At 57.7% G+C, this 15,227-nt stretch overlaps 1 protein-coding gene across 1 annotated transcript in view; it reads right to left on the bottom strand.

The window, feature by feature from the left end:
• Positions 1–2,674: 2,674 nt before the first annotated feature.
• The window catches only part of ANO7 (anoctamin 7), a 33,340-nt gene continuing 20,787 nt past the window's right edge, over positions 2,675–15,227 (bottom strand). Inside the window, exons 16-25 of the mRNA XM_007943299.2 lie at positions 14,933–15,044; positions 14,622–14,676; positions 13,340–13,437; positions 12,527–12,672; positions 11,169–11,374; positions 10,824–10,966; positions 4,643–4,733; positions 4,129–4,248; positions 3,747–3,848; positions 2,675–2,821 (exon numbers count right to left, since the gene is read on the bottom strand). Coding sequence (XP_007941490.2) covers positions 2,675–2,821; positions 3,747–3,848; positions 4,129–4,248; positions 4,643–4,733; positions 10,824–10,966; positions 11,169–11,374; positions 12,527–12,672; positions 13,340–13,437; positions 14,622–14,676; positions 14,933–15,044 — 1,220 coding nt within the window. The remainder of the gene's footprint in view (positions 2,822–3,746; positions 3,849–4,128; positions 4,249–4,642; positions 4,734–10,823; positions 10,967–11,168; positions 11,375–12,526; positions 12,673–13,339; positions 13,438–14,621; positions 14,677–14,932; positions 15,045–15,227) is intronic.

A 15,227-nucleotide genomic window follows, 5' to 3' on the forward strand; every position in this document is an offset into this window, starting at 1 on the left:
CCAGAAGCCCCTCCAGCTGCTGCCTGCCTTGCGCTCACGGGCTCACGATCCGACCGGCGGCTGGACCCTTGGTAATTGTCGACGCCCCTCCCCGTCCGAGGTCTCGCAGGGCAGCCTGGGCGGCTGGGGGCGCCCAGCTCGCGGCGGCCTGCACTCAGGACCCGCCCGGCCCCTCTGCTCTGGGACAGGCTCTTACTGTTTTAACACTAAACAAGATAATCGAACAGTTCATATCCCATCGGCAGACTGAGCTGCCCGGCCCCCCAGCATGTCCGTCAGCACTCTGGCCTTCATCCTGAGAGCTCTGCCTCTGGCTGGGAGTCGACTTCCTGTGTCATGACCTCAGGAAATAAATTTCCTCGACTTTGTAAAAGCCAAAACGTTTGCCCTCTTCCTTTCCTGCCCTCTCCCCTTCCCTGTCGCCCAGATTCCCTTTGACAAGTGCAGTCGGCTTCCTCTGGCCCCTTAGCGCAGGTGAGGGTGGGGAGAGGCCCAGCCCTGGGCCGCAGACAGCCAGATGCCATGGGCTCCCTGGCCCAACAGAGTGCAGCGGCAGTGGGCACTGGAGGGCCACAGAGGCGAGAGGGTGGTGGCCTGGGTGGAGCCGACCGGCCGCCTCACTCGGACTCAGCCCCTCCCCAGACCACGTGGCTTCCCTCACATCATGCTCCGCTGTGGCCATTGTGGGGCCGAAGGTAGGACGCAGTCCTTTCTCTGCATCTGGCCTTTTGGTGGCGCTTGACCTTTTTTCAACCACCTTCAGTCTCTGTATAACCCCTGCCCCACACGTGATGCACACAACTGCCGCCTTTCTACCTCAGCCAGGGTGACGGGTCTCAGGTTAGTTCAGGACTGCCCAGCACACAGGCCCTCTCGGTGGAGACTGCTCGAGGCTGCAAGGTGCTGGGTACCTGCCTGCCTGCCTGCCCAGCCTGGAATCAAGCTTCAGGTCTGGTTGTCAGTCGGGGGCACGAGACAAAGTGGGGTAGGAGAAGGTGCTGAGGTTCTGCAGTAGTCAGGGTTCTGCAGGTGGGGGGGCCTTGGTGGGTTCAGGGCCCCATCAGGCAAACCTGCCCCAGAGGAGGCATAGGATGTGCAGATATGTCCCGTGTCTGGTTGCGAGGACCCAGGAAGGCCATCTGGTCTTCCCCCATCCTTTCTCGCCCCAGAGGTGACACTTGTCCTCCAGAAATGGCTCCCCTGGAGACAGTCACTGCTGCTTTGACATGCCCCTCCCAAGTGTTTTCACTGTGGTTACTCAAACTTGGTTATCTTGAGACCCCAAGTAGCCAGATCAGCAGCGGCCGGCCCCAGTCACCTTGGTGGGTTCCCAAGCAGCGGCACGGTGCATGTCTGTGGGCGTGGAAGTCGGGCCATCAGCCACACGAGCCCTGACTGGACACAGGTGACTGGAATGGAGAGGAAAGTGCTGGATCTTCTTTCTCTCCGGGCCCATCCCCTCCGTCTGTCTGGGCACCTCTCCCATGCTACTGGACAACTTGTTCCCTCCTTGGCTCTGGGCTCCCCTAGTGCCACCCAGACCATTACCTGCACCTTTTCTTGCTGCCCTCCCTCCCTCACAGTCCCATGGTCCCAAACCAGCTTTGCACATACCCAATGGGTTTTGCACATACCCAGTGGCGTAGGTGTGAGCCCCCAAGGGTGTTGCCGGTTCACACATCCTTTTTGTTAATGAAGGTATGAAGTGACTGGCCCCATCCCTGTGGCCCTGGTGTTGTAGGAGGGTCCTTGTGGAATGTCTTCCCTATACTGTGTTGCCGTGGCTGTGACCCATCCCTCGGCCTTAACTTTGGAATTGGAGGTTATGTGCAAACATGTAAAGGCTCGGTAAATGGACAGCACTGGATTTTATAAATAAATAAAACCCGAAACCGTCCACATGTGCCAGAGCGTGTTTTCTCACCCACGTGTGCTCTGTGCGTGAGACCAGGGTATGCTGCCCCAGCGGCTCACAGGTGGCGACCCGGCCCTCCCGACTCCAGCACACTTCTCTCAGTTGGTACATGAGGTGGGATCATGGTGCAGGTACTGCCTGCCACCTGGCTCCACAGCACCGTGGAGACAGGGAGCCCCCATGGGAAGCCCATGTCTCAGCCTCCCCGGGAGACTTGGAAGGCCCTTGGCACAGCTCCACTGGGGAGCTTCTTGGTGACCGACCAGGAGAGGCCCAGGGCGCACACGGTAGAGCCTGTGGTGAGCATCTCTGCCATTCTGACTGTTCCTGTGTGCCCCTGCTGGGGGCTGGGGACAGTATCTCCTGAACTCTGGCACGTGCCCTCCTCCAGCCAGCACTTCCCTTCCTCAGGTCCCGCCTCATGAGGGCACATTGGGTCCCGGCAGCAGATAGGATGCTGGCAGGACCAGGGCAGTTGTGGGGCCTTCATCCAGTGGACAGTATCCAGCCATGAGGGTGAGCACAGGCAGCCTCACGTCAGAGTGGACGGAGGGAGTGCCATGCCAGCCATCGGGGTCCCGTCACAGGCCTGTGTCCACTTTGTGAGAATCACAGATAGACCCTTGGGGCACTCAGGCTGCCGTATGCTTAATCAGCACCAAGACACCAGTGCAAGTCAGCTGGCTGTGGGTGTTTGTGGCATTGGCCAGGCGCCTGCTCTGTACTGAATGGCATCCCCATGGTCACCAAGGCCCCACATCACCCTGGCAGGCACACGTGGTGCTCGGGGGCCATCTCCCTGGAGAGGGGCCACGTCGAGACTGCCTGCATGCACGGGTCTGAGGCGAAGCGCAGCCCCCTCACCACCGTCATGGGGGGCTGCTTCTCAGGTGGTGTCTGGACCACCTGTGGGGAGGACTGAGGCATGGGGGGGACAGGCTGCTCAGAAACCACCTTTGTGCTGTGGAGGTCCACTTCCAGACACTCGCCCAAGGAGATGGGTAGAAACAAGGAGAGCCACGTGGGGAGTGTTTATTCTGGCTCAGTGCAGAGGAGCAGGTGGCTGGGCGCCACGGCTCCCGGTGGAGGTGGAGGTTGGCGAGAGAGCCCACTTGGAGGCAGTGCGCGCCCAGGTCTGAAGAGGACTACAGCATTGTTCACGATGCTCTTCCTGGCCACTCGCCTCAAGTCCACTAGGTGGTCACTGGCTGTGGGCGCTGTGCCAGGACCAGGAGGCAGTGACGAGAGCACGAGGGGCCCAGGGCAGTGGGAGGGGCTGGAAGGGGACAGGACCTGTCTCCGCGAGCACCTGGACGGGTGGCTGTGGGGCAGGGCGAGTACACTTCAGCACAGCACACAGCTGGGTCCGGGCCTGAAGGGGGTGCTAAAGAGGGACAATGTGGCCTGATGGTAGGGGCAGCAGCCCTGCAGTCCCCAGCGTCAGAGGCCCAGGGCTGAGGGAGGTGAGATCCCAAACCCACTGGCCTTGCCACAGAGCTGGGGGTGGTGCAGGGGCTGCCAGGCACCAAAGTCCCAAGCCGGCCTGCACCTGCTCTGCTGGCTGAGTGCTGTGAGGCAGGGGTGCTGGGGCAGGTGGAGAAGGTGAGGCGTAGACCGGAACAAGTGGGTTGCGTTCAGGCTGGTCCCTCAGTCTCCCAGAGGTCTTTGCTGTTGAGATGGGTATGCACAGAGCCACGTGAGCAGCCCTAGGGCTGGGGGACTCAGAGCTGTGGGAGGTCCAGGCCCCGAGGGAGTGCCAGGAGGGCAGACCACGACTAGTCAGCTCTGACAGGCTCAGTCGGACCTCGTCAGGCAGCCCCCATGAGCCCACCTCCAGGCGCATGGAGCCCAGGGCGGGGCCCGACCGACCGGCCGGGACGAGCCTGCCATACATAGGCTTATCATCCTCCACAGCTGGGACCCTGCCGGAAACCTGTGACCCCAGAGGGGAAGGGGCCAGGGGCAGCACCCTAGGCCTGTGGGCTCAGCTGTGCCTCTGAGCTTGGGGGTCTGTCGTCACTGGCATCGTGTGTCCCAAACAGAGCCTGAGGAAGGAGCAGGCGGCAAAGAGGGTGGGTAGGCGGACTCTTGGCTCAAGATGTAACACAAAGGGCATCTCCCCCTTCCTCCTCCATCCTCATGCTGCAGGGCCCCCCGTAGCCTCCTGAGGGGTGCAGAGAGACAGTGGAAGCCTGAGGGCTGGGAACCCTCACCTCATTCTCAGCCAGCGCCTGCTTGGCCAGGTAGTATTCGCGCTTCACCCTGATCTGCACAGACTCGGGGATGTCGGGCACCAGGAGGTCAAGGAACCGGCTGATGGAGAACACCACGTGCTGGAGGCAGGAGAGAGCTGCAGGTGGTGGGACTGGCCCCGCCCCCGTTTAACCCAATCCCTGCATGGAGCTGCCTCAGTGAGCTCCAGCCTCTGCTCCCCAGGGGTGAGCTAGGCAGAGGTGCAGTGCAAAGGGACAGGGCCACGGGAGGAGACCACACCCCTCCTATGAGTTTGTAGAGCGCCCTGAAGCCCAGATGTCTCTGACACCCACACCCCAGGCAGGACAGGGAGGGGGTAGAGGAGGTACAATGAGGATCCGTGACCGAGTGACAAAAGGAGAAGTGCCAAGGCCCCCTCCTTTCCTCAGGGACCACAGTGCCCCACCAAGGCCAAAGGACCCAGCCTCAGTGCGGATGGCAGTGTTGGAAGAAGCAGAAGGTGCCTCGAGGTACCTCAAACACAATGACGAAGGCCAGGCGGATGGCCAGAAGGTTCCAGTAGGTCCGGGAGTAGTGTCCATCGTCATCCCTGAAGCCCCGGTACCTGCAGAAAACCCAGGACACGCTTGGAAGCCAGCACGGCAGCCGAGTGGCCAGGGGCTCTGCAGTCAGCAGTTCAGAGCATTCCCGGCCCCTGAGCGATGGGTGCTCTGGGAGGAGAGCCTTTTCTGCTCTTAAAACACACTAGGCCATCCGTAAGACCCAGTCAGCAGCAAGGATGCAGCGCTACCCATAGGCAGCAAAGTGCTGTCCTCTGTAGGTCAGGGGGATGCAGCAAGACCAGGTGAACGTGGTCCCTGTGTTCCTGATGTGGGTGGGTGCAGAGCTTGAGTGGCGATGCAGACAGGTGGGAGCCTTGATGGTGCCCAGGGGCACGCTGGCTGAGGGGCTGTGTGCTGGGAATGAGGGCAAGGTGGGCCCCAGGGCCCAACAGACTGTGGGGGGGTGGGCTTCTAAGGGCAATGAGAACCCACTGACAGATTCCGAGAGAAAAGGAAGCTGAGAGGCTTGAGCAAGGTTCTTCCCTCAGGAGCATCTGCTGACTCGAGCGGGCACTGAAAAGCTGAGCAGAATGTGTACAGTTTTGTGGTTAAATTTTAGGCCAGAGCCCATCACAGGAAGTGGGCTCATACACTTACACTTAGACTGGGATCTTGAAGGACTACACTCTGGGTAAAGATGAGCCAGGACTAGATCTCCCTGCCCTTTGAGGCCCAGCCCAAATCATCTTAGTCCTTGAAAGTGGATGGAGTAGCATGGAGCTGGTATAGACTGCAGTCTAGGATGGCCTGGGGTTGCTGGACCCCATTACCTGATTAGCACAAAGTCAGACATAAAAGCACCTGAGCTCTGGTAGCATAGTGCCTAAGGCACTTGACTGCTAACCAGAAGGCTGGCGGTTCAAACCCACCAGCCACTCCTCAGAAGGAAGGTTGGGCAATCTACTTCCGTAGAGATACTGCCTCAGAAATCCAAGGAGGGGTCACTATGAGTCAGGTCTGAATCCACGGCACATAACAACAACAACAACAACAGCACGTAGTGGGGTGGGGGAAGGCACATGAGGAAACAAAATGTAATCAGAAGCCAAGAGAAATAACAGCCAATAGAAACAGGCCCACAAGGGATCCAGAACATGGGTTTATCAGACACAGAGTTTAAAATAACCATGTTTGAGGCCAGTTCTGGCCACAACAGCCTAACTCTCCTGTGGATCACAAGTAAAAGCTCTGGGCTCAATGCAAAAGTGTTGGAGGACTGAGAAGGAAACACTGGCAGGTGGGCTGTGACCCATCTTTTCCCTTTTCTTTGAACCTTTGTCCCAAAGGGCAATGGCAGTCAGTGGGCACCACAGTGGGGTGGCGATGCAGATGGCTGCAACTTGAAGAGAAATCCAGAGCTGGGAAAAGGGGCTCCAGCCAGCTGGAGCATGTGGGGGAGTCCCTGGGAGGAGAGCACTGGACCCCTAGTTCTGTACATGTGTCCACACTCCCAGACACACCTCTGACCTGCAGTACTCAGGACAGACGACACAGGTGTAAACTGAACTGGGACTGGAACCAGCCCCTGCAGAAAGTGGCAGAACCAGAGATGCTGGAGCCTCCCGCAGACGCCTGTTGGACACAGCGGTTCTGTGCCTCCATGTGAGTCACTGCCTTCCAGAGCGAAGCAGTCTGCCTGGTTTACTGACAGCAGTTCAGGGGTGCAGAGCACAGCTTTTACCCAGAGGGTGGCAGCTCTGTGGTGAATGATGACCAGGTCCTCATGGAAGCAGTGAAGAGCACATGGGCTCCAAGGGCTGAACTTCAAGCTGTGCCGTTACCAGACCACCCAAAGGCTCGTGGTTTGAGTTTACACTAGTTCATGGGCAGTGCCCAATGGCCTGGCTATTTGGCTACCAAACTGGGATACCAACAACTGAGTCCTGCCCCATGTCATCCCTACGGAAATTAGAGTTCAAATTCAAGTAGGACACGTACATTAAACGACCCTCCTCCAGGGATTAGAGGGGCTGGATCCACTTCAAACATGAAATGAGTGGTGGTGGTGGGACGCAGGCCATACAGCAATGGGCTGAACAAGGCCATATACTGTTAGCACAACAGGGGGCAATGTCCACTTGTCAGCAGGAGATAACAATTACAAAATGCAACGGGACATACTCCTGCTGGGTGGCACTAGCGCAGAGCTGGCATAGGCCGCTTGTATTAGTATGTTTGGGACTTGCCTGTGCATATCCCATCACAGAAGCCAATGCTAACAATACAACTAAAGGAGAAAACAGTTTGGACTGCCTACCTAATTATAGCCTCTGATCAAGGGACCCATTTTACAGTACATGCTACACAACAATGGGCCAGAGACACCATATCCAATGGCCACATCATATCCCTTACCATCTGTGGTAGTTATGTTTGTGTGTCAACTTGGCTGGGCCTGGTTGAGTGGCTGGGCAGCTGGTGGTAGTCATTCCCCATGATGACACTGGCAATCAACTCCATGGTGGGATCTACCACAGCCTTTGGGAATGTGGTCTGCATCCCGTATGTAAGCAGCAGCTTTGGGAATGGTCTCTAGCCTATGGCACGCTTGGACCCTGCATGTAGCTGTGTTGTTGCCCAGCAGCCTGCTATGCTCTGCCGACCTTAGGACTTACAATGGATTTAAGTTAATGGCCTGCCATGTGGTTTGGTTAACATTGGGACTGTGCCTTTTTACTTGTCAACCTTGGGGCTTCTCAGCCTCAGTAGCCAGCAGCTGTCTGAATGAAGAAAAGCCTCTAGCTCCAGTGGGCCGGGAGCAGGAGGCAGAGCTGGACCCCAAGGTTGAGGGGCTTTCACCTAGCCCCTAGAGCCTGGCACTTTGAACTTGGACTTAAAGCCTCCAAATTGTAAGAATAAACTCCTGTTTGTTAAAGCCATCCCGTTTGTAGTATATTCCTGTCAGAGTGGCACTAGGTGACCAGAACACCATCCCAGAGCAGTGGCTTAACAAAACACTGGAGCAAACACCTGCCAAAACTGTGAGAGGTAATAAAAGATCAGAAGCTAATAAACATTTACAGATAAAGTAACTCCAATCCTGCTTCAAGTTTTCAAAAAAGTAGAAAACACTTCCTAACTCATTCTATGAGGCTAGCAGTACTCTGAAACCTAAAACAGACAGACATCAAAGAAAAGGAGACTACAGACCAATATCCCTCAGCCCTGACCAAAGCCATGGTATTTTCAATCACCTCACATGCATGTGGAAGTATATGCATGAATAAGAAAGATCGAAGAAGAGTTGATGCCTTTGAGTTATATTGCAAAGAATACTGAAAGTACCACAGACTGCCAGAAAAATGAACAAATCTGCCCTGGAAGAAGTGCACCAGGAATGCTCCTTGGAAGCGAGAATGGCCAGACTTCATCTCACCTACTTCGGTCATGTGGTCAGAAAGGACCAGTCCCTGGAGAAGGATATCATGCTGGGTAAAGTGGAGGGTCAGCAAAAAAGGGTAACACGTCAACGAGATGGATCAACACAGTGGCTGCAACAATGGGCTCATGTACAGCAAGGACTGTGAGGCTGCCTCACGACTGGGCATTGTTTCACTCTGTTGTACATGGGGTCACTATGAGTAGGAGCTGACCCTGTGTGCAAGAGAGCAAAACACTAAGAACAACAACAGGATCTCTTATGAATACAGATGGAAAATTCCTCAACAAGAAACTAGCAGAGCAAATCCAAAAGCTTACTTGAAGGATGATACACCATAATCAAGTGGGACTGATCTCAGGAATGCAAAAGTGGTTCAACCTCAGAAAAGCCATGAGCGTAGCACTGCGTGCTAATGGAACAAACGGACCACAGGGTTGTCACAACTGATGGGCAACGGTGTTTGACAAAATCCAACACCCTTGCATGATAAAAACACTCAACCAGCTAGCAATAGAAGAGAAGCCCCTCAACTTGATTAAGGACATTTGTGACAAACCCACAGCTAACACTGTCTCCATGGAGAAAGCCTGGGGCCTTCAACATCAGAGCAAAACCAGTGTCTGCTCTCACCGGTGATGGTCAGCTCTGCACTGAAGTTCTAGCTGGAGCAGTAGAGCAAGGAAAAGAAGGGAGAGGCAGTCAAGTCAGGAAGAAGTAGATCCAGGTGACAGGATCCTGTTATAGAAGACCGCCAAGGACTGCAAGGTACTAGAGCTCTCTGTTCCACAAGGTGTCAGGACGCAAGATCAGCATACAAAAATCAAGCAGCCTGAGAAGGTCATTGGGAGCTCTGGTGGCACAGTGCCTAAGGCACCTGACTGCTAAGCAGAAGGCTGCAGTTCAAACCCACGAGCTGCTCCTCGGAAGGAAGATGGGGCAATCTACTTCTGTAGCGATACCGCCTCGGAAACCCAAGGAGGGGTCACTATGAGTTGGGTCCGACTCGACGGCACTGCATTTGGTTTTTGGTTTTGGAGAAGGTCATTAAGGGAACCCCCTCCTGTCATCACATCTAAAGGAATACACTTGACCAAGGGTTCAAAAGACCAAATGGGTGGAAGGGCATCCCATGCTCAGGAGCAGAAGACAGTGCGGCTAAAATGTGGATGATACCAATAAAGAGAAAAGACGAGTTCTGCTGGTCCGAGGAGCCTGGTGAGAGCCCTGACGCTACTGCCCATAGTTACTGTGCACACAGACTGCGATGTCTGGGACATGAATATGTGTTCTAACTTAATAGCCTGCGGTCCCTATTAATCTTGTTCCATTTAAACGTGGCCTGATACTGCCCCTGCAACCGCATTCCCAAGATCATAAAACCAAGACAGGAACAGCTCACAGGACAGGGCAACCACATTCCTCAGATCCCGAGGACAAGGAAGAGACACTGTAAGGGAAATAAGACAAATGGAAATGTACTGGTTAGATGGCATCTCCTGATAACAGGCCACTGGAGACGTCTTCCAGCCCACTACCCGTGATCAGTGTTAACCAGTGTTGGAACCTGCGCACCCCTGCCCTCCTTTACTGCCTGATGAGCTAAGATGGCTGATCTAAGACGAGACCAAGACTCGAATCAAGAGCACACAGCAGAATGCACGCACACAGCAGTCGTCGTGGCGTCCGCGTTGGGAGCACACAGACTCCGTCTTAGAAAGAGGTTACACATGCACGTAGCCTGAAGGAAGTTCAGATCTATCTTAGGGATTTATCACGGCCTTTTGCAAAAGGGTCAGGATTTTATGAATGCCTACCTGCAGAAGGTCTTTTGAAATCACGTACCCTGAAGCCTTAAAAACTACTATAAAAACCCCTAGCCTGTAAGGTTCCGGGAGACACATATGGCGTTGCCTCTGGCCACTGTGTCCCCACCTTGCAAGGTCACTGTCCTCTTGTTAAATTTCTCTCTGGACTGCAGCTGACTTTCCAGTCATTATTCCGGAACTTGGCCTATGACAGTTACCCTTCAGGTCTGGAACTGAATGCACTCCTGTGGTTTCCAGCCAAACAAGAAACGGGCATGGGGGATGAACACTTACATCACATAGATAAAATCCTTCCAGTGTCAATCAATCCCGGGAGAACTGAAGGGCAGTGTTTGCACAGGGAGATAACTAGGGGTGGCGGGGGAGTGCATGGGAGAGCAGGACCCAGGGAAGAGGTAACTACCCAGGAAGTGGGAAGAGAACTGTTACATTGTGGGGAACTGAAGTCAATGCCATGAAACAAAATGTGCCTGAGCTGCTATACGAAAAATGAATTTGCTCTGCAAACTTTCACCCAAATCACAGTGAAGATTGACATAAAAAAATAAAATGTGGATAATACCTAAAACATTCTATAGAAGAAACAGAAAACAGAAATAAGCCTGCACCCGCGAAAGGAATGAGACTCACACACATGCCCTCTGCTCAGTGACCTGGCTGGTGTCTTCAGAAGGGCTCGTCAGAAGAGGGCTGGTTTCACGGTTGTGTTTGATAGCATTTGCGTGACTGGCAGGATATGTGGGCCACCGAGGTCCTCACCTTTCTGTCTCCTAGGGCCACTGCCTCCTGGGAGCCTGTCTGTTCTCCACCCACTGGCCACTGCCCTGGCTCCCCCCAGTTCTGTTCCCTGAGCCCACGGAGGGTGCCCGGGCGCAGAGCCTCACCTGCACGTGTGGTTGAACTCGGCAGTGAAGGCCGGTGGGGCCTGGGCCAGGGTGAAGTTCACAAAGCCACGCAGGTCGCTGGAGCCGTTCCACCGGTAGTAGGTGCGTGGCAGGAAGTCAGATGCGAAGGCCAGCAGGAAGGCCTGGGAGGGCAGTCAGGCGTCGGGGCCTTCCGATGCGTCCCCTCACCGCGCCCCTGCGTCCGGGCCCCCTCCTGCCCTGTCCCTGGCTCCCGCGTCCCTGCACCCCTCGCTTCTCCGCTCCCTCCTCCGCCACCCCGGGGACGCGTGGACCCCATCTCCCCGGGCCCGCGGCTGCTCTGCCGCCCGCCCCGCGGGGCCTCACGTTACTGATGACCGCCAGGTGCGCGACAGCCGACAGAATGTGGAACCAGACGCCCATGTCCTGGGCGCGCTCGGCCACCGGGCGCCGGCGCTCGCACACGAACTTGCGCGCGTCCAGGCGGATCTCCACCCAGTTGTTGAGCAGCGCGAAGAGCGGTGCCAGTGGGCAGGCGGCCACGAACATGGTCATGAAGCCGAATTGCAGGACTGCGGGGGCGGGGGGCGCGGTCACCGGGCCGTGGCGACCCCCGGCGCGCCTGGCCCCTCTGCCCTCCCCAGGGCCGCAATCCCTGGTCCATCTGCCGGGCTTCTGCGGCTCCCAAGCGCAGTGGCACTGGCTTCTGGCAGCCCTGCTTCCCTGTGCCCCTCCCGCTGCTCACACTCATACTCTGGGGCTCAGCTCCTGGGCCGCCTCCTCCAGGAAGCCTTCCTGCTGGCCTGCTGCCTCTTCTGTGCTCAGCCACAGCTGGGCCTACTGCTGCACCGCCCGCCCGCACCACAGTTCCGGCTGCCAGGGTCCCTCAGGCCCCATGACCCCGACAGGGCCAGAGGCCTTGACTCAATCCCAGTGCTGGGCCCTGCCCAGTGGGGCCAGAACCTGCTTCCCGTTGGCTCCTCATGGGGGCATGAGGATGCAGGGTGTCTATGTCCCAGGCAGGATGACTAATGGCAGCAGCACACCTCATCCTTCTTGGTCCTGGAGCATAAGGACCCACTGAGACCAGCCTGCTCACAGGTCAGTGTGAAAAAGCACTGCTCTCCGATTCCCCGTAGGAGGCCACCCCTGTTGCCCCCTTTGGCCTTGGCTTGGGGAGCTGCTAGCACCCTTAGATTTCTTCTGGGCCATGATTCTTTCTCCCTAATACCTCAGGGCAAGCCCCTGGGCTGCAGAGACAGGCGCCCACATGAGGCAAAGCTCCATGCAAAGCAAGGTGACAAGTATCCACCCAGTAAAGGCTGTGAGCACGAGGGCCTTCTCTGGAGAAAATCAGCCTGGCCGCAGCCTTGCCACAGCCTTGCCGTGGCGAGGTGCTCCCCCATATACCCTGCTTCTTTCTCTCCTCCCTTGCCACACGGGTCCCGGTCCTGCTTTCTGGGGCACAGGGCTATTGCAGCCGCTGCAGGAGAGCCCTGGCAGCTGCCCCCCGCCCTGGTACTTCTTAGCACCTCTGTGTCCACGGCGCTGGCCCCCGATCCCACCTGATCCAGCCTTCCTTCCCCATTCTGAGCAGGCCTGGCTCCAGCTGAACCCCTGTCCCCACTCCACCCAAGGCCTGAGGCTGAAGGCATTGGAGGACAGGCTGACATGGCCCCCTCCCCGCCCACTAGGCCAGTCATGGCTGCTGACAGGACTCCTACCAATCTCCAGGTACTCATCAAACAGGCCTTGGCAGGGCAGGAGTGCATAGTCGGCCTCCCAGGGGGCCTGGGCCACCTCTGCCAAGGAGCCTGCCTTCCTTCTCTTGGACGAGCGCCGGAACCTCTGCCACCAGCTTTGGAGCTTCCTGGGGGGGTGGACAGGACAGGAGGCTGCCCCCTGCTCTTCCAGGGGGTCCTCACGGCCACTCCAGAGAGTTCAGGAGACAGTCAAGGGCAGCAGAGGGAGGGTCTGGACTCAGGAGGGGTTGGGAGGGGCGAAAGGTTGGCAGGACAGACCCTGAGGGGCCGTGGGGGCACCTTCCCACCCTGCAGTGCCCTCCGACACCAGCAATGCTCCCTCTCTACATTCCTTGAGGGGACAACAAAGAGGGGTGAGGGCTCTATCAAGGTTGGGGCAGACATGGGGCACACGCATGGGTGGGCTTCCTTGATGGTACTGTCCAACCCCATGCCCTCTGGATCTGGGCTGCCCCCTTCTCCTCCCTCCAGTGGGGCCTTGAGGCTGGGGGCCGGCAGGGGAGGGGAGGGAGGACCAGCTCCCAGGTGTGTGCTCAGGGCCTCGGTGCCCCCAGCCAGTGCGGACCCAGGGCAGTGCCCACCTCCCTTGCAGGAGCCTAGCCAAGTCCCACAGCACGGGTGAGAGTGTCACAGAGCCCGAGCAGGAACGGCTGGCAGACCCCCACCCCTGCCATCCTGTGGATGGCTCTAAGGGCTCTCTTCCACCTTCCCCAGTGGGCGCCTGGTGTCCCCAGGTCCCTGGACCCCCCCCCCCCCCGCCCAGGTGGCACTCACGGGACGAGGAGTTCCTGCACGTTGTTGATGAGTTGCTTGCCCACCATGATGACCAGGAGCTCCTGGGCCAGCTCGATGAGGCAGCCCCCAGCTGCACACTGCAGCAGCAGGGCTTCCGGTCAGCTGCGGGGGCCTGACCCTCACAGCCACCCACCTCCACGTCCTTCAGCAGGGCCCCTTGAGGGTTTCTGAGGCCCTCCCTCGATCTATGTGAACCGACCGAGTGGACACAGGACCACATGTCCTTGGGGACCTTGACGGTCGCTGGCTCCGGGAAGCCTAGGCCCGACCCCAGCCAGTGAAGTGGTCCGGGGCTCCTAGCTAGTGTGCTGACCTAGAAGGTGTGGGCCAGCGCTGAGGTGTCAGAGGGGATGAGGCCAGAGACGGGGCAGGGGGTGCAACGTTGTTCAGACACCTAGATCCAGCCACACCTGAGCCCCCTGAACTCTTTCAGCTCCTGAGCCAATAAGGTTCCCCTTTGTGCATAATCCAGGTGCAGTTGGAACTTTTCCCTTGTATCTGAAAGCCGCCCAGTACAGCTCAACCCTGCAGTCACAGCCATGAGCGTGAGACCCAGGGCACCCAGCCTTGGCTCTGTGGCCCTGGGAATGCCTCCCTCATCAGGTGGGGTCATGGCCGGACCCTGTGGGTGGTCTCTGCTCTCCCAACTCCTCATCAGAAAGGGGACCATGGTACTGTAGGTGATGCTGGGGCCCACGTGTCCTTGGCCCAGCACACAGGCCCCTGCACATGGCTCAGGACACACTTGCTTCAGGCCCTCTGCCTGGGTGAGGTGTGTGCTACCTTGTCTCAGGCTGCCCACAGGCTGGAGCCCGGGGCCCGCAGGCTGACCCCTCTCTGAGGTCCCCCATGTCTGCTGCCCACTCCCTGCTTCCTTGCACGTCCATCTCTCCTGAGTCTTTCTCCGGGTAGTGCCCTATTGGGACAGCTGCTTTCTCCTCTCCCAAACCTCCTGAAAACACAAGCTCCCCCGGGTGATGGGGGCGGGAACCAAGCCCTCAGAGAGACACCAGCCTCAGAGCTCCTGCTGTCCCACTGCCACAGTGGTTTACGGTTTGTCACGACAGCATGGACTCACACAGTGGTCCCCATTAACCCAGGGAAGGTGTTGGCAGCTGTTCTGTGGGGTCTGGGAGCAGAGGGGTGATATGACTGAGGCCCCAGTGGGCAGTGGGAGGCCAGCATCTGGCCCTGGGTCAGGGGGAGTAGAAGGATCCCCCACGGACTATGTGGGTGTGGGGCCCCTCCTAGGCACACTCACCTCCTCAGTGCGGACCCCGAATAGGGTGCGGTAGTTGCCTGGGTAACCTATAAACCTGCAGGGAAACCTTGGTCTTGCGGGCATGAGATGGCAGGACTGTAGTGGGTCCCCTTTCCACAGCCCTCCACCCCTCCCCGTCTCTGGACCCGTGGCCACTGGCAGGTGGGAACCACACGCTCCGTCTGGAGGCTGGGCTGGGAAGCAGACCAAAGCCGGGCCCTGCTCCCCCAGGACAGCCCCTCCCCAGCCCAGCCTCGTGTTCTGCCTGCGCCCGCATCTCCGGAGTCCAGGGGGAGGGGGGTGCTGCAGACCTGCCCTTGAAGAAGGCAATGTAGATGGGCGAGGAGTAGAAGTTGGCGAACTGGAAGACGAACACTTTGAGGGTGAAGGCGTCCTCAAACTGGGTCTGTGTCCGGTGCATCTCTGCAGAGAGAGCCCACTCAGGCCCGGCCCCCCCCATACACACTTATATCCGCACATAAACACATACAAATATCACAGAGAGCCCGCTCAGGCCCGGCCCCCCCGCCCAAACACATACAAATATCAGAGCCCGCTCAGGCCCGCCCCCCCCACACAAACACATACAAATATCACAGAGAGCCC

This window comes from Orycteropus afer, unplaced genomic scaffold (assembly GCF_000298275.1).
Source record: "Orycteropus afer afer isolate SDZICR_OR568_19922 unplaced genomic scaffold, OryAfe1.0 scaffold00006, whole genome shotgun sequence".
NCBI lineage: Eukaryota > Metazoa > Chordata > Mammalia > Tubulidentata > Orycteropodidae > Orycteropus > Orycteropus afer.